General features: G+C 41.7%; 1 protein-coding gene and 1 long non-coding RNA gene across 2 annotated transcripts in view; one reads left to right on the top strand and one right to left on the bottom strand.

Moving 5' to 3' along the window:
- Positions 1-22,574, bottom strand: part of LOC117531961 (latent-transforming growth factor beta-binding protein 2) — a 291,027-nt gene that overhangs the window by 53,238 nt on the left and 215,215 nt on the right. Inside the window, exons 15-28 of the mRNA XM_034195149.1 lie at positions 20,709-20,780; positions 19,785-19,910; positions 16,906-17,034; positions 16,651-16,770; positions 16,214-16,333; positions 9,823-9,942; positions 9,536-9,658; positions 9,298-9,423; positions 9,053-9,178; positions 7,337-7,462; positions 5,633-5,758; positions 4,630-4,755; positions 2,799-2,918; positions 2,530-2,655 (exon numbers count right to left, since the gene is read on the bottom strand). Of these exons, the coding sequence (XP_034051040.1) occupies positions 2,530-2,655; positions 2,799-2,918; positions 4,630-4,755; positions 5,633-5,758; positions 7,337-7,462; positions 9,053-9,178; positions 9,298-9,423; positions 9,536-9,658; positions 9,823-9,942; positions 16,214-16,333; positions 16,651-16,770; positions 16,906-17,034; positions 19,785-19,910; positions 20,709-20,780 (1,686 nt within the window). The remainder of the gene's footprint in view (positions 1-2,529; positions 2,656-2,798; positions 2,919-4,629; positions 4,756-5,632; positions 5,759-7,336; positions 7,463-9,052; positions 9,179-9,297; positions 9,424-9,535; positions 9,659-9,822; positions 9,943-16,213; positions 16,334-16,650; positions 16,771-16,905; positions 17,035-19,784; positions 19,911-20,708; positions 20,781-22,574) is intronic.
- Positions 1,222-12,466, top strand: LOC117531963. The gene is made up of 3 exons (XR_004566760.1): positions 1,222-1,233; positions 8,934-8,940; positions 12,381-12,466. It is a non-coding gene; the product is annotated as an uncharacterized LOC117531963 (long non-coding RNA).

Below are 22,574 nucleotides of genomic sequence, written 5' to 3' on the forward strand. Positions count from 1 at the left end.
ACATCTGTGGCATTGTGCTGTGTGATAAAACTGCACCTTTCAGAGTGGCCTTTTATTGTGGGCAGTCTAAGGCACACCTGTGCACTAATCATGGTGTCTAATCAGCATCTTGATATGGCACACCTGTGAGGTGGGATGGATTATCTCAGCAAAGGAGAAGTGCTCACTGTCACAGATTTAGACTGGTTTGTGAACAATATTTGAGGGAAATGGTGATATTGTGTATGTGGAAAAAGTTTTAGATCTTTGAGTTCATCTCATACAAAATGGGAGCAAAACCAAAAGTGTTGCGTTCATATTTTTGTTGAGTGTATATACGTATATATATATATATATATATAGAGAGAGAGAGAGAGAGAGAGAGAGAAAGAGAGAGAGAGAGAGAGAGAGGCAGATTAAAATGATGACATAACTTTATTTGGATTAAATGTTGATGCATTTCAGTTCCACGTCGTTGCTTTATTTTATTAGGTATGTTGTGTTTTTGCCAAATATGATTTTGGCCTCACGTGCCGAAACCCATCTTTCATTCCTATAAACTCACAAGGCTCTTATCCTTCCTTCTCCGCCCACAGCAGGACCATGTCAAGAGGATCTGGCTTTCTTTGTGTCAGTGCTGCACACAATGACAGACTGCAAGAAAATATACAACACCTGTTGATTTATAGGATAATTAGACCTCTGTATTTTTCGTGGCATACAGCCAAGGTACCTGATGTACGCCGGCCAGTTTGTTTAGCGAGCTGCAGATAATAGCTGGTGCCTTTGCCTGTGCAATGTTTGACCACAGCACACTTAAACAGTTATTATAGAACCAAGTCAACCTCATGCAGAGACATGGGTTTCAAAAACCTACCTGAAGGACGGGACAGCTCACTGGCAGGCTTTCATCGACGTTACTTCATTTTTAACTTGCCAAACACACCAGAAACACACTGATCCAACTCTTTTAACCCAACATATTTCATGTTATTTCACAAGTATTTTTACAGGAAATGCTCCAGTTTGTTGAAATCTTCATTGCTGATGATTGTGCTGCATTTATTCCTGTCTGTTGCTATGACCAGAGGATCATTGGGTGCGGCTGAAATAACATCCACTGATGTGAGAGCTGAGAGTTACTGAGCTGAGATGGAGAAGTGAGGCCATTGTTGTCAGGTAATGGTCCTTTACGCTTATTGGCTGATCTGCACAACTATGATTTCCAGTCCGAGGTCACGAATTTTTAGTTCAGTAGAACCAACCCAGCAAACTCCACCTTATTTTACACCCACAGAAAGAAATAAAGCGGAGGCCAAATTAAGACCCGACACCACGGTGAACTTATGAGGGACTGTGTTTCTTGACTATCTTTTGGGGCACTTTGCGCCACAGAGCTGTGGCACGTTGACACGAAGAACAGATCCTTGTCCAGCAGATGAGCCTAGCGCCATTGGAAGGTGTTTGCCTGTGAGGCCCTGCTCTGCTTAGGAAAGTGTACTCCGTGTTTGACTTTTGTAGCTAACATCTATTGGGAGAGCACGGCGTCTGAAGTCTCATGACAAGAGTCCAACTGATGTATAGGTTATATCAATCAATATGAGCCTTTTACGGATTTATCAGTGTCTGCGCTATTTTTGTAGATATGAAAACTTTTAATTGACTGAACAGACAATCCAGAAAACACTTTGGCTGTTGGAAATGGTGTCATTACACAGTCTGTCCAACAGAGGGTTAACAGCACTGCTGGGACCACGATCACCCCTTGGTCACATTAGCTACAAGAGACAGAGGCAAAGCGACCATTTGTGGGTATTTTACAGAGACAAGTGGTTGCTGTGTTGCCAGCTAGTTTAACTCAATGTTTAACTCAAACCCTTTGAAGCCCATCTGGATTTCTCGTGGTGGAAGAGTTGCACATTAATCAACGATAAAACAACCTGATCTCATGCCAAGTTTGTGATGGCATCACAAAAAGTGATGCCAAGGGTCATAACGCTGCCAAAATGTGTCAATCTCATACAATATTACAATATGCACATTATCAACCTATAACAAGGATTTGTGCCAAGTTACATAAAATTCCTAGTAAATATGTGAGAGAAATTGATTTCAGAATACTGGCACCCAAGCATGAAAATGATGGAGTCTAGCTTTGTTAATCAAGGGGCATAACTCTGGTAAAATGAGCCCAACTGGAGTGATGTGAAAAAATGCATATTACCAACCTATAACAAGGACTTGTACCAAGTTTCATGAAACTTGGCCAGCGAGGAGTAGTGTGTGAGCTACAAGTAGAACATCACAGCCATGTACAGCGTCAATAAGACTGCCTGGCCATCCTTTAAGGGGTTCCACAATGTGCGCAAGCCAATACTGGTTCTGTAAAATTGCTCTTCAATGTGCCTAATACAGGCTAAAAACCTTTATTACGCTATTATCAACTCTCCTCAACTTAAAGTCTGCCTCACCCAATTACACAAGCCCATAAAAGCCAAAAAGGCGATTTCCTGTTGCTATTAGAGTTCCTGCTGCAGTGCGTTACTCTACCTTGGCAGCCGGTCCTTCCAGCATTGGTGGTAAATCCATCAGAACAGATGCATGTGTATGAACCGTTGGTGTTAAGACATTCGCCTTCTCCACAGATCCCCATGATGGTTAAACACTCATTGACATCTGTCACACCAGCACAAACACAGTTTGTACATGCAGCTGCGCCAAGACGTCAACACGAGGCAAACCGCAAGAACTGATTGACTGCTAATGATGAATGATGCAATTTATGCGTCAGCTGCCACACAATGCATATGTGTGTGTACCTCTGCAGATGTTTTGATCCACGAGCTCCAGCCCAGTGGGGCAGGAACAACTATACGATCCAACGGTGTTGATGCAATAACCTCCCACACACCGGCTGGTGTCTTCACACTCATCGATATCTGTGTTGGAAACATAGATGTCATTTAAGTGACACATTGGAACAGCCAATCATCCACCACATCAAAAAGCAATGGCTGATGCTCACTAAATCATCATATGTTGGCATGGATAACTATAAAAATGACAGAATTACCAAAACATTTGTCAGCTTTGAGTGTAATGATGCTCATAGTCTGATTTGGTACATTGCTCATGATTTGCTAAAATCTGCAATCAATGTCATAATCTGTTGAAAACAAATCAAATTATCTCCATATTATGTCTGTCTGTGTGCTTCTGTTAGTGTTATGCCATATCTTTATTTTCCAAACTATAACTCATGCTTTTTTACTTATTTGGCTGGTCCTATGGCTTAAATTTCAAAGTAATAAAACTGTCCAAACTATAGTGCATTATTATCTATGACCACAAGATGGTGCCATCATTGGAGCATGAAAAGCTGTTCATGTATACTGATCTGAATGAAGTACTGTTTAATCCACATTCCACAGCAGAATGAGGTGGTCATGCACCATTAAGCTGGATACCAACCGCAACAAAATAAAAGAACAAGAAGATTTGAATGAAGAGGACATGCTGGGCTTTAGAGAATGAGAGAAATGAATAAATGGACTACACTTTTCCATCTTAATGAGAAACTGAAATGCTCTTTACAATGATGCGTCACATTCATCCCACACACACACACACACCACACACACACACACACACACACACACACACACACACACACACACACACACACACACACACACACACACACACACACACACACACACACACACACCACACAGACATGTCAGGGTACTGCCATGTAAGAAGCTCAGCTGCACACTGGGATCAACTGGTGGATTAAGGATCTTCAATAAGGGCTCTTAGTGATTTTCCAGTCTGGCTGGGGTTAAAACCAAGGATCCTCTTGTCTCAAGTCCACCAATTATCCACTAGACCATCCCCCCCTCTAAATAAATCATTTTGTCAAATTGAAAGACCATGCACTTGAAAAAAGATAGGGAACAAACATCATACTAGTTGACACCAGGTTCGCACTGCAGGATCTCAGTGAAGAGGACAGTTAAGCTAAGGTAAGGCTAACTATAATATTTTAAAATGTTATTTTTAAAAGTTAGCAGCACGGTGGCTTAGTGGTTAACAATGTTGCCTAACAGCAAGAAGGTCGTAGGATTACTTCCCACCTGGGGCCTTTCTGCATGGAGTTTACATATTCTCCCCATGCTTGCGTGGGTTCTCTCCAGGTGCCCCAGCTTCCTCCCACATCCAAAAATATGCAGGTTAGGTGTATTGCAGACTTTAAATTGACTACAGGTGTTCGTACGGGTGTGAATGTGTTTGTGTGCTTGTGATAGACTGGTGATTTATACTACGCAACATATAGTATGGAAAATACAGGATGTATTGTACATACGTATGATTTTACCAAATATTTGCAAGATACATGATTCTATAGAGTAACAGAACATCTTGAAATTATGTCACTATAATCCAAAACACATGCATGCAGGGGAAATGTGTCACCCCTCCAGTGCCTTTCATTATCATTATCATCACTGTTATCTTTATTCTTGTGAGTATACGTAAGATGTGATGGTTTTGTTTGGGTACTTCAAACATGGAGAAAAAGGTATCTTATACAGGGTATCATTTCATGTTGTATCATATTGTTTGACCCTTGGTAACCACTCACTATACCTTCGCAAGAAAGGCCGTTGGGTGACACTTTGAAGCCTGGGTCACAGGTTATGCAGGAGTAGGATCCCTGTGTGTTGGTGCAAACACCCATGGGGCATACACCTGGTCTCTGGCACTCATTGATGTCTGATAAAGAAAAGAAAAAAATTAGCCCGGTTATCATCTTAAGCAAAGCGACCTTGTTTTGTTATGTCACTGTCTTATCTGTTAATAATGATTAATGCCTCAGTGAGCAAACCTATGGTAAGCAAAGCCCTCGTTATTAAAGTGCACTGACAGTGTTTTATTAAAAAGGGGAGAAAGATAAGTATGCAGGATGATCCCTGAATCCAAAACAGTATGTTATTCCAGATATTACAGTCACTGGATCAGTCTTTTGTGATCACTGGAAATTCCTCACCTGGTACAGATTGTGTGTCTCAAAGAGAAAACAGTGCAAGCCATTGTTACATGATTGAAACGGTCTCGTTTTGCCTTTCGATGAACAGTGAGATCAGCGGGGTGAGTGCGCTACATGAAAAGCAGGGGAGTGGTTGACTTTATTTCGAATTAAGCCCTTAATATTTTCCATGGCATCACAGACGTCTATTAAAACCCTATCGGAGGCTGACTTGGACTTTGGCTTGTTTTGTAAAACCAGTTCTCAGGGTAAAGACGCACATGTCAGTGGGGGATCTTCCTCTCGGACTACAGCCACTCATCCATTGAAAAACATACCGCAGTATATATATGACTAACAGCCCATGTTTGACTCCGTTTAAATAATCATTCTTTTGCTCCATCCCATGAAGTCATGACAGCTCCAACCTGCCCAAATTCGTCAAACCAGCCGTTTCACCGCATTGATCTCATAAATCATGTCACTACAAATTACGGAATACAGTAAAGATTTTGTGTAATCATGTGCTGGGTGTCTTTACAGTCCTTTTCACTGCCATCTATCTCTGGCCCGGCGTTTACCGAAGCAACATCTGAAACTGCCCGAATCCAGAGGATGATTTACCCTCACAGCTGTACCGACTGTCTGATGGTTGCAAACCGGCTCCACAGCTCCTGCACACGTAAGATCCTGGGGTGTTCAAGCACAGCTGTTCTGGGCACGTGCTGGCCACCAAGCACTCGTCCACATCTGGCCAGAAGAGAAAGATACATCATAAGGCAGATTAACATCTCTGGCTTCAAATAGATAAAGCCTGCCAGTTGTAATCAGTTAGATCGGTAATCACTGGAACAAGGAATTAAGATTGTCGACACCCCTATCTCTCTCAAGGAGCAAACAGCAGGACATTCGCCTGAGATCATCTTGTTCTATTTGGGAGCTGGTGTCTCATTGTATTGTGCAAGGATCAGAGGAGCGCTGCCAGATAAGCGGAGAGGTCCGAGCTCCAGCTATGATGTGATGTCTAGGAGTATTTTGGGATTTTGAGCTCAAAAGGAACAGGCTTTGTGTTCAAGCCACAACACCTGAAGCTAAATCAGCTGGGAACTGGCTTGAGTCGGGATGTTCGTACAAGCCAGAGCATGTTGGAATGAAAGATCTGCCTGTCCTTAAGTATGCAAACATTCAAAATTCCTGCACACACAGACAAAATCCTGACTGTCACACTGCAGTCTGTCATCAGAGATTCTTAAACTGATGTAACAGTTTATCCCCCCCCAGATAACCTCCCCCCCGGGTGGGAAGTTGTTCTCCTAGGATATCTTACCCCCCACCCTGGATACCCCCCCATATATTGCAAGATATGTTTGTCAGTATGTATGTTTGTTTATTTTTTGTTGTTTGTTTGTTTGTAATCATTGCATTTTTCACCTTTAACTCGCTGTGCAGCACACAGTTTACATCTCAGACTCTTGCAACTTCACATATAGCAGCCCTAGGAAGGTACCTTTCAGTACACAAAAGGATCAAGGTCGACAGTCAAGGTCACAGGAAGGTCAAACACTAAATTCAACTAAACAACTTTCCTGGTCGCAATTTTTTTACATTTTGCCTCCAAATTTGGCATGAACATAGTCATAGGCCTTGTCCATAAGTCATGACCTGGGATAAGTGATTGACCTTGACCTTCAGGATTTCACTTGAGGTCAAATGATATCCTAGGATATATTCAGGAGGGGAAGACACCGGATGCATGTGAACAAACCATGTCTGTGTCTTGTGTCCGTTCTTCTTGTTTTGGTTCATGTTGGTGTCTGGTTCCCCTTGTGGTTCGCCCTAGGTCTTTGTCTCTAATCTGTCTTTGTCTTTGTGGCATCTGTCTCCCTTCTTCTCTCTAGGGTTCACTGTCATGTTCCCTGTCTCAGTCTGTCAGTTGTGTGTTGTCTCCTGGTATTCAAGTGACCAATTTCATAGTACAATGCAACTCTACTTGTCGGTTTCAGGGTGTAGTTCCGGTGCCAATATCAAAATTAGTCTGGTTTGCAAAGACGGTGAAGACAGTAGATATGCAATCAATTCCCAAATGAAAACTATGGTATAATTTAAAAAGGCATGAAAATGATCTTAATAACTGGCTGGAAGTTGTGAGTTGTTTGTGTTTCCTTTACATGGTACACACTTTAATCACCTACGTGTGGGTTTCTGATATCAACATGCCATGAAGCTTTGTGTATTGTGGCCTATCTTTACTAATCAACAGGTGGTGCATCACACTGTGAAACTCGCCAGTGGGCTTAGTGTGGTCTTGATCATTTCGGTTAAACTCACCTTCACACAGCTCCCCATCATACGCTACTCTGTACCCTGTCGGGCAGTCCTCGCAAGTGTATGAGCCTTCTGAGTTCAGACAGATCCCATTGGAGCAGGTTAACGGGGACTGACACTCATCAATATCTGGTCAAAACATACACACAACAGCACAAATAAGCACTGATATCACTGTAAGACAAAAGGACTCTGAACAAAATGAAGTGTTAAAAAACGTCACATTTTAATCACAACAATTCCAGTTAAACAAACTGCTTAGATGTGAGCAAGCGTTTTAGACTTGCAGTATCTTGACTTAAGAGAAACTTGACGTTGACTTACTCCCACCTCTGGTGAAAACAAAGATCATTTGAGTCAGAGGTGGAATCAAGTCACTGAAGTCATCTCAAAGGTTTGGTTCTTGAAGACCCAAGTCAAGTCTCAAGTCTGGCTTGACTTTCTTGACTTTTGGACTTAATTTATCAATGCTTGATGTTGACTTACAATAAAATATTTAACACAAACTCAACACATTCATAAAGAAACGAATGTGGTTTGTGTAAGTGAATCAGAAAGTCTTGCAGGATACTACCCATGTGACAAGTCTAGTCAAGTCTGGGAGCATGCACTGGTGCCGCGCTTCGCACCATCCACAAAACCACAGAACCACTTTGGGTCCTGGATGGCAACCACCCAGGCAAACACAACCCAATCTCATGATTTTTTTTCGTGCTTCCCCTCACAAAATGATTAAAATTTTCGTGACAGGGTTTTTTTTTTTTTTAAATTCACTATTACTAACCCTACTCCCACCCCCAACCACACTCCTTCCCCCAATCCTGACCATAACCACGCCCGGTGCAGCCATCACAGAATGTATTAGAATAAATTTGTTATGGAAATGTGGGCTTTTCGTGAGAATATCACAAACCAATAGATTAATGTATATTTCGTGTTGCTGAATCATGACATGCCATGAGATATGGTAGGGCAGACAACAGGTCTATCTCCACGTCTCCAAAATAACCTCTCTGCCACTGCCAGGTGCAGCGTGGGCATCCCCTTGGCTTTTTTTTTCCAGCCACTGGGGTCCTCAACAGACAATTGTACACCCAAGGATCCCCCAAAAGACAAAAGAGATCCAGTCATGGCTGTAAGTCACTGGTTAGTGCCCAATTCTCACAATCATACACTAAGATAGGAAGCACCAGGACCCTAAAGACTTGGACGTTCAATCTCCTGCAAAGCTATTGGCTTTGCCAAACCTTGTGTGTGACATTCATATAAAGTTAAACTATACTATACTAGTTGGCAATTGGTGACTGGATTGTGAATTGAGGACAGCATGGACAGACATGCCTCTATTGTTGGATTGGGGCCACTGGTTTACAGGCAGCATGTGTCTGCTTTTAACGATCCCTGATTTATAGTAAATGGTTATGCAAGTGTGATTTGGCAGAATAGGTTGAGGTCTTACAGGGATTTGGAGAGCAGTAACAACTCTAGTTAGAGAACTAATCCTCTTGTATGAATGAGGGATATATGAACATTAATCTTTACGATATTCTTCATACCAAAACTTTAGCACACAAGGGGAAGATTGGTGTTGAGAAGGAAGATTGATGGTGTGAATATCAACACACTATTACAACTGCCCTCTACAAGTGGAAGATTATGTAACTGGGTGTCGCGAGTTTGGTGAAGCAGCGGTAGGAGTGAGAAACAGCTGAAAATTACCTTTACACCTCTTCCGATCTGGAGACAGTTGATAACCGGCCTTACATCTGGTACACGTGTAGGATCCCTGTGTATTAGCGCACACGCCACCCAAACACAGATCACCCTGGGTGCACTCATCCACATCTGGAAACAAAAAGTACAAACTTAAATCAAAAGAAATGACAAATCCCCAAGATCAAATGGAATTCAGAATGTGTTGAAAATTGTTTCGGGGGAAAATCGTTAGAGAGCAGACTTCAAACCTTCACATCTCAGCCCATCAACGGATGGTTGAAACCCAGGCCTGCAGCTCTGGCAAGTGTAGGATCCTTCGGAGTTGATGCAAATTCCCGTTGAGCACACATTACCCCTCGCGCACTCGTTGACATCTGACAAAAGACATAATTTGCAGACATTATGTGGCTGTCGTGGGAGCTCCACAGGGTGAGCGGGATGCAGTGATGAGTTACACCCAGATAATCGAGATAATTCTTTGCAGACCTTCGCAAGATTTGCCGTCTGAGGTGACTTGGTAACCATGGTTACAGGTGCATTTGTGGGTGCCTTCCAAATTGATGCAGTGGCCATGGAGGCAAACTCCAGGGAGTACACACTCGTCCACATCTGGAGACAAAATAGAGGATTAAAAAAAAAATATGGCTTTGGAAGATAAAGACAACTGCTAAGTTTTTGTCGGCTATTTAAAAAAATAATCCTCACTGAGCACTGTGAAGAACTATTAACTGACTATTAGCTAATGTCTGACGGGCATGTTGACTGGCAGTTACCTTGGCAAACATTGTCCGGTGAGAGTCTGTATCCTTTGAAACAGTTGCACTTGTAGGAGCCCTCGGTGTTGATGCACTGACCAGAACCGCACACAGTTTGGCTCAAACACTCATTTATATCTGAAGATAGAACAGGTTCAGTCATGACAACTCAGAATGTACAATATGACAAAGAGGTGATTTTAAATTTCAACTTGCTACTGTGGTACAAGCTGGGTACCAACCCAACAAAGTCAACAAAGTCACAGTATTTTGCCCGACTGTCCAGAATTTCCATCCATTCCTCCGTTAGTCTGTCCACCTATCCGTGGGCATTATACCAAATCTACTGAAGTGTCGGTGTTACAATTTGAATCTCAATATGAAAGTTTGTGCAGTTGGGCATGGAGACTGTAACAGCAACAGCTGCTTCAATCTGTCATTTGACCCTAGTGACCTTGATCTTCAACCAAATGACTGAGCTCTGGCTGTCCCATTTGGTCAAAATCAGGTTGAAAATAAAAATTTCTTGACCTTGACCTTTGCCAAAATGAAAATTTTTAAATGGCAATTCTGGGGACATCCTTAATTGGCACATCACGTTTGGCAGAAATCATCAAAAATGATCTGGGAGGAGTAAGCCAATGGACAGACAGACAGACAAATGCCTTGATCCCCATGGTTGAGCTTTGGCAAATTTGACCTTGATGGGCAATTCCAGAACTCATTCCCCTATATAGCCACATTCGATGAAAATTGGGGTGAAAAACTTAAATTCTGACCTTTGGCCCCAATGACCTTGACGTAGTCTTGGTTTTGGCCTTGGAGAACCAGGACTTGGATTTGGCCTTGCCCTTGGGGGGACGTGGACTTGACTACAACACTGTCAGTGATAGACCTTTGGCAAAATTGACTTCATCTGGGCAATTCCAGAACCCATCTCCATATATGTGCCAAATTGGTGGACATCAGAGTGAAAATAATTTAAACAATTGACCGCATTGACCTTACACTTTGTCCAAACAAACCCTGTAAGGGCAGCTCTGGGGCTAACTGTCATGCACATATCAAGTTTAGTGAAGGTTGGCCAAAGGACCTGTGAGGAGGAGGGGAACAGAGAGAGAGATGATCCATGTACTAACTGCTGTCATCAGAAATGTTCCTCTTGACTTTCAGATTAAGGTAAAACTTGCAGAGTCCTAAACTGATGTGTTGCTCTTTCAGTACTGAAACACATATTTGTGCAGTGGGTGTTTTAGATTTCAATGTAGTTCCGTAACCATTGAACCTACAATGCAGATTTTGGGCATAAATAACAAAGGGACCCCAAGTTTCTATTTGATCCAATTTGACATTTTACCTGAAAATTGCTATTTTGAGGTAAAATGCCTCCATGTTCTATTTCAAGCAGAGATCAACAGCTAATGTGACCACTAATGTGATAAACTTCTCAGAATGTAATAAATCACAGGTGAAAAACCTCTTTTAATTTCATGTTGATTTAATGCAGAAAGGAACTGGTTTTGTATCAAGACTGTACAAATCAAGACTGTACAATTAATGCAAATGCCTAATGGGGGGTGAGTGGGTGGGTTGCAACATAGTCTTTCATGCATCATAGGGGAAAAAAAACTGCATGTTTGTACAAAGTGATTAATGTAGGAAAATAAAAAATAAAAGCTGATGATCTCTGTGAGAAAATTAGGCCACTGTGGAAGAAAACAGCCAAAAAGCAGCATAAGATAATGAGTGCTGTAACAGCATAATGTGGCAGTGTGTAGGAAATAATTACATAATTAGTGTGAAACAGCGTAACAGCCGTCATTAAATAACCTTAACCTGGCTCATGAATGGCTTTGACCATTTGTGGCAGCAGCCTTCTTTTCCACTCTCTTCCTTAATTGGAGCAGAATTAATTAGTTATATTTGTGGAAACTTCACGCAAAACCAATTTTAATGTGGAATTCATGAAGTGTTAACAACAGCAGTGAGCTCCGGTTAGGTCACGGCACAGAAAGCGAGAAATACAGGAAGGAAAAATGGCAGAGGAAGGAAATTTTGACTGGAGTTCCAGGGGGCATTACCGAGATCTGAACAGAGCTCGCAGTAATAACACCACCAGAGAGTCAGACCAGGTTTTTGTTTGTCTAGCTGTGGGTGCTGCCAAATGTCTGTCAGTGCGGCTCGATGCTTTATTCCTGAAACCATCCAGCATCATTCAGCTCTCCACGATAAGCCCAGTCAAGGGACTGGGGCCATTTTCTCCATCATCCAACAATTTGGCTTATCTATAATTCAGCCAATTAGGCCTAAACTACTGTGCTACTGTCAACTGACTCAAGCAAATGCTGGAACCCAGAGCGCATGGTGCCCGTTTTGGTGAGTCCCACAGCACTGGGTATACACTGTAAGTGTGTTAGCAACATGTGCTCTGAGAATGCTAAAAGTATTGGTGGACATAGTTCACCATAACAGCTAATTATCGAAGCTAACCTTTTCATGAACTGATTGGCCTTTCAGCTAAATTTGAAATTAGTTGTGCTAATTTTAACTCAGCTAACATTGTTTGATAAATAAAGTTTAACATTCAAAAAGGTTTGCAAAGCCTAAAATCATACGTTTGTTCCTGTTGGAGCTTTTACACTAAACCAATAAGCAAAAGTGACACATCGTGTGATAACAGGCATCAAGGAGACAGCCAAGCAGGAGGTCATGTGCAAATAAATACATTAATTTGATTGTTAAAATGACTATTTTCCTCGTCTATTTTCATTTCTTGGTATTTCTTGTTTAATACATTCTGTTCTGTGAGTAGGCAGCACGGTGGCTTAGTGGTTAGCGCTGTTGTGTCACAGCAAGAAGGTCATGGGATTGATCCCCATCTGTGGCCTTTCTGTGTGGAGTTTGCATGTTCTCCCTGTGTTTGTGTGGGTTCCCTACAGGTGATCCAGCTTCCTCCCACATCCAAAGGCACGCAGGTTAGGTGGATTGGAAACATTAAATTGGAAATGTTAAATTGTCCGTAGGTGTGCGTGCGGGTGTGAATGTGTTCATTTGTCTATATGTGGCCCTACAACAGACTGTCATCCCGTCCAGGGTTAACCCCGCCTCACGCCCTATGACTGCTGGGATAGGCTCCATCCCACATTTTACCCTTTACTGGTGTAAGAGAATGGATGGATGTATTGTGAATACACTGTATGTTGAATGCAAACTACTGTTTAATTACATTTGTTGATTTAATTATTTATTACATATTTAAGGCGGTATAGCTGCCTCACAGCAAGAAGGTCCTGTGATCATTTCAGTCCCGTGTCACTGAATGGTCCCCCCTAAAAATCAGTCCGCCCTGCCTTCACTGCGCATGCGTCATTAGCCGCGGTTCACCGATTAACACCTTGTTTCTGCTTCAAACTGCACTCCAGTCATCATCTATCTCAGCGACAGATAGCTGAAGCTACAACAATCATTTCAACATAAATTCAATTATTTCATCATAAAAGATGGAGGAAGCAATCAGAGTGCCGCAGCTACACAAGCTGCTCGCTGATGCGTTCATGGCGCGTTGGTCATTTCAAAGCGTCACCAATTATCGCCTTGTTTCTGCTTAAAAGTGAGAATGATTTAAGAGGTTTTACCTTGTCTTCTGATGGTTAATAATCCCATTAATCCATTTGATCGCTTTGGGTGAAGAAACTCTGTCTCAGAGCTCTGAAATGACGCATGCACAATGGAGGCAGGGTGGACCGTTCGGTCTGCGACACCGGTCCTTTCTGTGTGGAGTTTGCACGTTCTCCCTGTGTTTACATCCCCCAGTCTACAAATATATGCAGGTTAGTTGAATCGGAAACTTTCAATTCATTGTTGGTGAGTGTGCGGTCTGCATATTTGAGATCAACTCCTGTCCCACTGAGCTCACTGATCACAGAGCAGTTGTTCCAAAGAGAAAATCCATTTTTCGTTATTAAATGTGACATGTCTCAATTAGTGTTTGAAACTGCCAAAACGCTTGGTTCTGTGGAGGAGGTGTGCACTTTAATGAGTGCCTTTTCAGTTCAGCCTTTTGGTTTCCCCAACATATTTCTGAAATACCAAATGCTATGTGAGGTGAGGTTTCACAAAAGAATGTGGTAAGTAACACCAAGCACGTTACGTAACAGGGCCACTTTGAGGTTGGGCGCTTCGGTATGTGCGCTCAAACACAACACACATCTCATTTTCAGCCATCTGTGTATCCAGATCTTCTAATTTGTTCTAACAGTGTCAGAGTGAACCACAACGTGAAGATATAAAAACACTCTGAGCAAGTGAGAGAATTTGTTTGCATATGAAGACCTCCTCACAGCTGGGGAATTGATCCTATGACCTTCGCAAACCTCCACAGCACCTACCAACCCCAGCAAAGATAATAAAGCCTAACAGACGTCTGCCTGACCTAACATGACAGAGGCCAGAGCTCCCCAAAAATAATATGCTGTTTGTTCAAGGCTAAGGCCAAGAAAAAATATTTGGACTCTCCAAAATTGAAGTATTATAAACAGTCTTTTCAAGGGGGGCAAGTGACAACGAAAGATCAGCAATAACACAATGGATATGTTTAAACATGACTTGGTATATGCAGAGACTGCTGTGTGAGAGCTGATGTACATGGAAATAGTGAATGAATGAAGAGGGCGGAGGGTGCAGCACTGCCCACGCAAGAGCATCATCACTGTGGTTGCAGGCTGGTGTAAGAGCAAACAAGCTGGACAGCACCCAACATTACACAGCCAAGAGTATCATGTCTGTGGTTTCATGATGTTTTGTGAACAATGGGGTTGGATGGCCAAGTACTGCCCACGCAAGAACATCATCACTGAGGTTTTACACGATTGTAAAAACAAAGACGGTGGAACGCCCATTGTTGCCCCCACAAGAGCATCATCATTGTAGTTTTAGGCAGTTGTGCTAGCAAAGAGAATGAAGGGCTCAATGATTTCCACGCAAGTGCACCATCTCTGTGGTTTTACACTATTGTGTAAGCAAAGACCACAGAGCAGTGGTGTCCAAAGACCTTCCAGAAATGGCCACTCAGGTGCAGGTTTTCTGACTCCAGCAGGTGATTTTAGGCTATATATGACTTACTTATATGTAGCAAGGTGAAGTCCGGATGGAAAAGATGTTCCCACTAGCTTGGCTAATGGAGAATTCCCCTTTGGCTGAACTGGTAGAGTTTTGGTCTTCAGTTAAAGCAGTCTGGTGTTTGAATCCCACCGCCAGATTGTGACCGGAAGACTTTTGTGGCTGTGACAGCGGTGGGATCGAACCCTGGACTGCTCGAACCAAAGACCAGAACTCTACCAGGTCAGCCAAAGGGGAATTCCCCATTAGCCAAGCTAGCGGGAACATCTTTTCAATCTGGATTTCACCTTGCTACATATCTCCCCACCATTTTTGACTTTGTCCCAAAGTCACAGGTGCATTTAAGCATGTTCTGTGACTACCCACATCCTGCCGACAACACCAATTGTGACCGAAGGACCTTTGTGGCTGGGATGGCGGTGGAATCAAACCCTGGACTGCTCAAACTAAAGACCAGAACTCTACCAGGTCAGTCAAAGGGGAATACCCCATTAGCCAAGTTAGCGGGAACATCTTTTCAATCTGGACTTCACCTTGCTACATATACGCGTATATGGATTTTAGGCTACTGTGTAGGCAAAGAGATGTAAGGACCCGGTGTTGTCCCCACAAGAGCATCAGTGAGGTGGTTTGAGGCTCTTGTATGGGCAAAGAGGTTGGAGGGCGTCCATGTCCATCAGTATGGCTTTATGGCTGCTGTATGAGCAAAAAGGGTGGAGGGCACAGCGTTGCTCATGCTAGAGCATCATCTGTGTGGTTTTACGCAATTGTGTCAACAAAGAGCGTTGAGGGCCCAATGCCACCCACGCAAGAGCATCATCACTGTAATTTTAGGCTGTTTGAGCAAAAAGGGTGGAGGGCCAAACGCTGTCCATTGGGGTTTTACGCTATTTTGTGGGTAAAAAGGGTGGAGGAGCCAGCAGTGGAATGTCATCATTTTGCTAATTAAACTGTTGCGCATGTCCAGCAGAGGACATAAAAGCGCCAATAAGAAGTCTTTGAAGCCTTATATATATAAAATGCTAATTTCCCAGATATCCAGAATCCACATTCATTTGTCATTCTGAGCAAAGACCCACAAGCCAGTGACTCAAATTCAGCTTGCATTGTTTGGTGAACTGCAACGCATCAAAAACTGCCAACTAATCCTCCATAACACAAATTCTTGCCATGTGGCTTTGTTTTAGTCATGCCAACAAGCAGCAGCTGTTAAATGCTACCTAAAATCGGAACCCCCTGCTTATTTTCAGGCAGTAATAAGCAGTTGTGATGAAGTATGGAGGTGTCTTACCTACACATCTTTCATTAAGTGGTCTGAACCCTGGGCTGCACGCTTTGCATAAGAACGAGCCCAGAGTGTTGATGCAGGCCCCGCTGGGACAAGAACCAGGATCTACACATTCATTTACATCTGCTCAGAGGTCAGGGGAGAAGACGGGAAATTGAAATAATCATTTGAATCAGTTTTTAAAACAATGTGCACATGCATGAAATAAAGAGGTCGGAAGGTTGCAAATTTGAATATTTGTAAAATACACAACTCAAGAATGAAAATTCTTTCCTGGCTCAGGCAAGAGGAAAAATACAACATTGTTTTCTGTTGGAGGGCTGCGCATTCACACATGGCAGCTGAGTTAGAGTTTTGGCGAGCGCTGGGCTGTTAAAGTATGTTAACTCCAGTGTCTGAGTGCATGCATGTAAATGTGTGCGTGCAGTCACGCATGTCACCTTCGCATAGGCCTCTCCAAGACTTGGCATAGCCACTGTTGCATTCGCAGGTGTAAGATCCTTCTGTGTTGAGGCATTTGCCATTCTGGCACTTATTAGGCATGCTGCACTCATCAATGTCTGCCAGTTTGAAAGGAAACCAAGAAGAATGGAATTGGGAACGTAAATGACTACTGTGTTCCACAGGAATAATCGTGCAGGATACTTTTTTAATGAACAGCAATGATAGCAGCTCTGGAGACCTTGCTGTCTTACCTTGACAGAATTTCCTGTTTTGGGTGATCACCTGGCTGTAGCCTCTGTGGCACTGACACATGTAGGACCCAAAGGTGTTCACACAGAAGCCATTCCCTTCACATGGGTCATCTTCACACTCATCCACATCTGCAATGAGAGATGGAGAACTAAGAGGGAACCACCAACACAGACAAGCAGAGAAGTAGAAAGATAACCTGTGGACCAGATAGGGTGGTCACAACTACCCAGGGTGGCAAAACCTGTGACAAACTGTATGATAGCCATCCCAGAGTGGCAACTGTAGCCAGGTAGGGGTTAATGAAGGAATACATAGGGATCTATTTAAAAATGCTCCAATCATATTGTGAAGTATATCACATTATTTGTCTGATCAAAGGGATTCCAAAGGGTATAGTTTGATTGAAGAAGTTACATGAATGTTTGTGCAGTTGGTGGTGGTCTGTGCAGCCGTTACGTATTTCATGACAAAATTACACATGTAAACATCAAATCATTTCACATTTGATAATTGTCTTCTTCATGTACTTTTGCTTTCAGATTCTGTCTCGCTTGAACTTTGTCTGCTCTATCTCCACAATTACCGGCGGTGGGGTTTCATTTCATCCATATCCATATGCTTTCAGACAACAGACAGAATAACAGAATAAATGTGTGCAGAGCACAGAGAGAAAACTCCCTCTGGATTTAACATTGAGCATAAATGAACCCTGATGCACTGTAAGCACACAGCTAATCATTGCACAAAAATACCTGCCATCTATATTATAATAACCAAGTGGCCTCTGTGTGAGTGTATGTGTGCAAGCGTGCGTGCATGCATGTGTGCGTGCGTATGTATGGCTTCAATCAGGGAGAAACTGGGGAGAGCTGCCATTTAGTATGCTTATGTGTTTTGGGTTAAGGATGAACACTGTGAAAATGAAAAGGTGATAGGACTAATATTTTTGAGAAATTAGCGATATTAGCTAATAACTGTGAACAATGGATGTGTGCTGCAATGTATCATGGGAGTTCAGGGTTTGAGGCTTTTAAATGTTATTGTGGTTCATGTTAGTTAACAGTTTTGTTAATGTTCTTGATTTATTGTGTTTTGTAGTTCAATTGACATAGTCAGTTTAGTTAAGTGTCATGTGCTATTATTACCATGAGTGACAAGTGTAGTGCTATAGTGTTTGTGGGTATGTAAAAATAAAAGCACCTGCTTGTGGCAGAATACAGGAAAGACAGAAAAATGTGGCTCGGTTTGATTTCTTCCGCAAAGCTCGCCACAATATATTAAAAGAGAAGTGGCGTCGGTGTACGTGTATAACTTCGATTACGGATAAACTGGGGAAAGCTGACATTTGTTGTTTGGTATGCCTATGTATTTTGGGTTAAGGATGAACACTGTGAAAACAAAAGGTGATAGGATTAATATTTTTGAGAAATTAGCGATACTAGCTAATAACTGTGAACAACGGACGTGTCCTGTAATGTATCATGGGAGTTCAGGGTTTGAGGCTTTTAAATGTTGTTATTGTGGTTCATGTTAGTTTAACAGTTTTTTAATGTTCTTGATTTATTGTGTTTTGTAGTTCAATTGGCATAGTCAGTTTAGTTAAGAGTCATGTCGCCATTACCATGAGTGACAAGTGTAGTGCTATAGTGTTTGTGGGTATGTAAAAATAAAAACACCTGCTTGTGGCAGAATCCAGAAAAGACAGAAAAATGTGGCTCGGTTTGTTTTCTTCCGCAAAGCTTGCCACAATATATTAAAAGAGAAGTGGAGTCAGTGTAGATGTATGCATGCATGCGTGTGTATAACTTCAATCACGGATAAACTGGGGAGAGCTGACACTTGCTGTTCGGTATGTTTATGCATTTTGGGTAAAGGATGAACGCCGCCAAAAAGGAATGTTAATAGGACTAATATTTTTGGACAAACTACAGATATTATCTAACCTCACTGAACAATGAACATTGATAATTACATTCTGGACTCACACGCCATTTCAGCAGGGGGCGGTAAATCATCTATATATTAAAAGCGTGCATGCATGTTTGATTTCATTTAGGAAGTTTGATGTTAGTACATAATATAATTGTAAATATTTTCAAAAAAATTTGATGACTCAAGAAAGTGAAAACATTTCCATTGTGGTCCATTTAAAATCAAATGACAAAATAGAAGAAATAATAATAATAATAATTATTACTATTATTATATTATTAATAATAATAATAATAATAATAATAATAATAATAATAATAATAAAAATAATAATAATAATAATAATAATGATAATAATAATGTGTATATGATAACAAAAACCTAAACAATTTATAAATACATTAAGATAGTAAATTAACATTCAAAAAATGACATAATTAATATAAAATAAAAGGGTTGAGGTTGACCTCTAAAAACTGTTGTGGTTTAAGGTCTAAGGTTCTAAAAAATTCTGGACTCACACGCCATTCCAACTCATTATAAAAACTTTGCATAATTTATTACCACCCTTGAAAAATGTCAGCTACCTATTTTATAAATGCTACCCAATCTAGAGCCTGAGGATCCCCATGGGCAACACGCTAGTAAATATAAATTTAGGTCTGGGAGCATGCACCAAATCACCACATCAAGGAACACCCCCGGGATCTGGCCAGTAACCACACAGGCCTACAACAAGTCCACCCCCACCTCTTGAAAGGAGTTATTTATGTGCCCCATGTAGGTGAAAAAAATCATTGTCCCTTTGGCCTCATCCATTTGTTGGGGTCCTCAACACTGAGGTGCCTGGGTGCTGGATCACACCCAGAGAAAAGTGCCACGTTGTGACTGGTTATCCACATAATCAAAGCTGCTACCGCTCCATGTCTGTTCTGTTATTACTTACCAATACAAGTGGTCTGCAGCGCACTGAGCTTGTATCCTGGCTCACAGTTGCAGGTATAACCTGTCTGTACAGGAATGCATTTCCCATGACCACATATAGTGGGGATGACCGCACACTTGTCAATATCTACGAAAGGTGAGGAGAAACGTTTGCACTGTTAATACTCAGCAAATCGACCATGTTTTTGTCATATTGGTTTAAGAATTCCTTAAAAAAGTTAAAAAAAAAAAAGAAAAAAAATACAATCCAGGGGCATGTTACTATCCATAGGAGCTGTCTTGCTGTTTTATAGGTACATTTTTGGATGACAGGACAAGTTTTACAGCACTTTAGTGTTCTAACAGGTGGTATGAAGAGCTTCCACAGGAGTCAGCAAAGAAATGGGCTGTCCACACAGAGCCTGACGTGGATGTTCTTATCTTTCTCCATCCAAACAGATTCTGAATTGGGCCCTTGTGCTTTGCTGAGAAAAAAACATCTATATTTTTGTCAACTGGATTACAATAAATTCTCTTTGCTAATCTCTCCTTTGCTCCCTTTTTGTCTGTCAATGAAACAGTACAAAACTCTCTTTTGTCATTTTTCATAAATCTGGCCTCTGTCCACTCCAGGACTGCTTCCTCTTCCAAAAGGCACACTTGTTTTGGTTTGTTGCCCTCTCGCCCTCCATGCAGCACAGTGTCCTCAAGCCAAATGTACGCGGGTCAAACAAAAGCAAAACACAAGTTCCCCGTGGATAGACTCTGGGTATGCCGGCAAACATCTGGCGAAACTGTTGCTGTCAACTAACAGTTGACAGGATCAAAACAAGTTGACCTCTGTGCTGCTGGATGGTTGTAAACTACCACAGAACTGTCAACAGCTATCAATGTTACTAAATAAGTATTAATTTACAAGGTACTGTTACTGTACAGGGATCTGTACCTGTGGCTGAGACTGGGCGTGTTGTGTCCTTAGAATCAGGCCCCTGGATGATTGTGGAGTCCAGAGAACTGTCTGTTTGAGGGATGAGAACAGTTATGAGGCAAGTATGATAGAGACTTTTCACCAAATGACCACATTTAAGAACCAGCGTTTATATTTTAGAGGACTTATAAAAATAAAATTCATAAGGATAGGTAAGGTACACTCTAAGAAAAGGAACCACTGTCTCAACGAGAAAAACTGATGCAACAGTTTGCAGAGATTTTTTTAAAGCTATTTCAACTTAGTTATTTGAACTTTCAACTGAGTTAAATGCCACAAGATGTATGTAGTTAAGTTGAAATAACTTTAAATACATCCCATTTTCTCATTGAGACAGCGGTTCATGTTTTAGAGTGTAGGTAGGTAATTTATCTTGAATCTAGATTCCTTATTTAAAGATGATAGCACTAACATAATGTTGAATTTAAAAACATGTTCTTATCCTGAGGAAGTAATTCCTAGATATTCTCCTTGTTTTGAGTCAAAACACACTAGTTTTAAGATATTCATGTTTTATTTTTTGAAGCTAGATATATTTATTTTTTTTAACTTGATATATTTTCTTGTTCTGTTGGCAGATAATTTTGCTCCTTTTAAGGGATATACTATCCCTTAAATTATAATTTTATAGTTTTTTTTCTTGTTTTTTAAAGCCAGGTTTTTACAGTGTAGTTTTTTTGGTGGTTTGGTGGGTATAATGGTAAAGTGTTAAATGTGTTATGTGTCGACGCGGGTTGAGGAGCGGACCTGCGTCAGACGGAACCCAGCGCTACAAATAACCAGAAAAGCGGTTCCAAAAACAATATATTTATTTCACCCACTGGTGCATAAAAAGTGTAAAAACAGAAATAGCGTCCTTCTGGTGGAGTGAAGGCTGGCACGCTCTCCAGCGCCCAAAAGGATCGAAGCCCGGCGCTCCTGGACCCACTACCACCGCCAAACACCCCCCAGGTGGACACGACAAACCGACTCTCTGCGAAGCATAGAAGAGGTGAGGTAAGTTAGCAGTTACAACTAATATCCTTCAAAAGACACACACTATCAGCAACACATACAGGTCTGTATTTTAAGCTTTATGCAAATAAGCAGCTTCTCACAACAGGTGGAGGACCACTTGTCCGCATGCCACAGCAGTGAGAAGCGAGCTGCACAATCCTCATCACAATTCAAGTTTACTGCGTAACAAAATACCAAGTTACTATCAACAATTAGTCAAACACTTAATCACCTCTGATGTGTGCTGACAGCATGTGTCCCTCACCCTTCCTTGCTTCACGGGCTCGATGTGTCAAACCCAGGCGCGGTCCTCAGCGTCTCACAAACGAACATCACAAGGTCGAGTTCCCGGCAATTCTGCTTGAATCACACATGACTTAAATGCAGAACGCCATCCAATTATCTGCTTCAGCTGAAAGTCTTTAAGGTTGCATGTGAGCACCAGTCACAGGTGCTACACATGATGTTGATGAGGGTGAAGGATTCTTCAGCCAGCACCTTCTCCACAGACAAATCAGTTCTCATGCCACCTGGAGAGCAAAGAAAAGAAAAGAACACCAAAATATCCAGCCACACCCCCCAATACACAACAAAATGGCAGTGATCTGACAGTTGGTTTCCAAAATAACTCAGAAACCAGCATGTGCTCAGAAACATTTGGGTGCTGAGAGGTAGGAAATGACTTTTTCACTTTTAACTCTAAGTGCATTCATTTTCAATAATACATATGACCTAACAATTATAAAAATAGTGATTTTATTGAGTACAGTTGTGCAGCAACTGGTCATTTGTTCACCTGACTAACCTGTAACATTATAAGGTGTGAGA

This window comes from Thalassophryne amazonica, chromosome 19 (genome assembly GCF_902500255.1).
Source record: "Thalassophryne amazonica chromosome 19, fThaAma1.1, whole genome shotgun sequence".
NCBI classification, from domain to species: Eukaryota; Metazoa; Chordata; class Actinopteri; order Batrachoidiformes; family Batrachoididae; genus Thalassophryne; species Thalassophryne amazonica.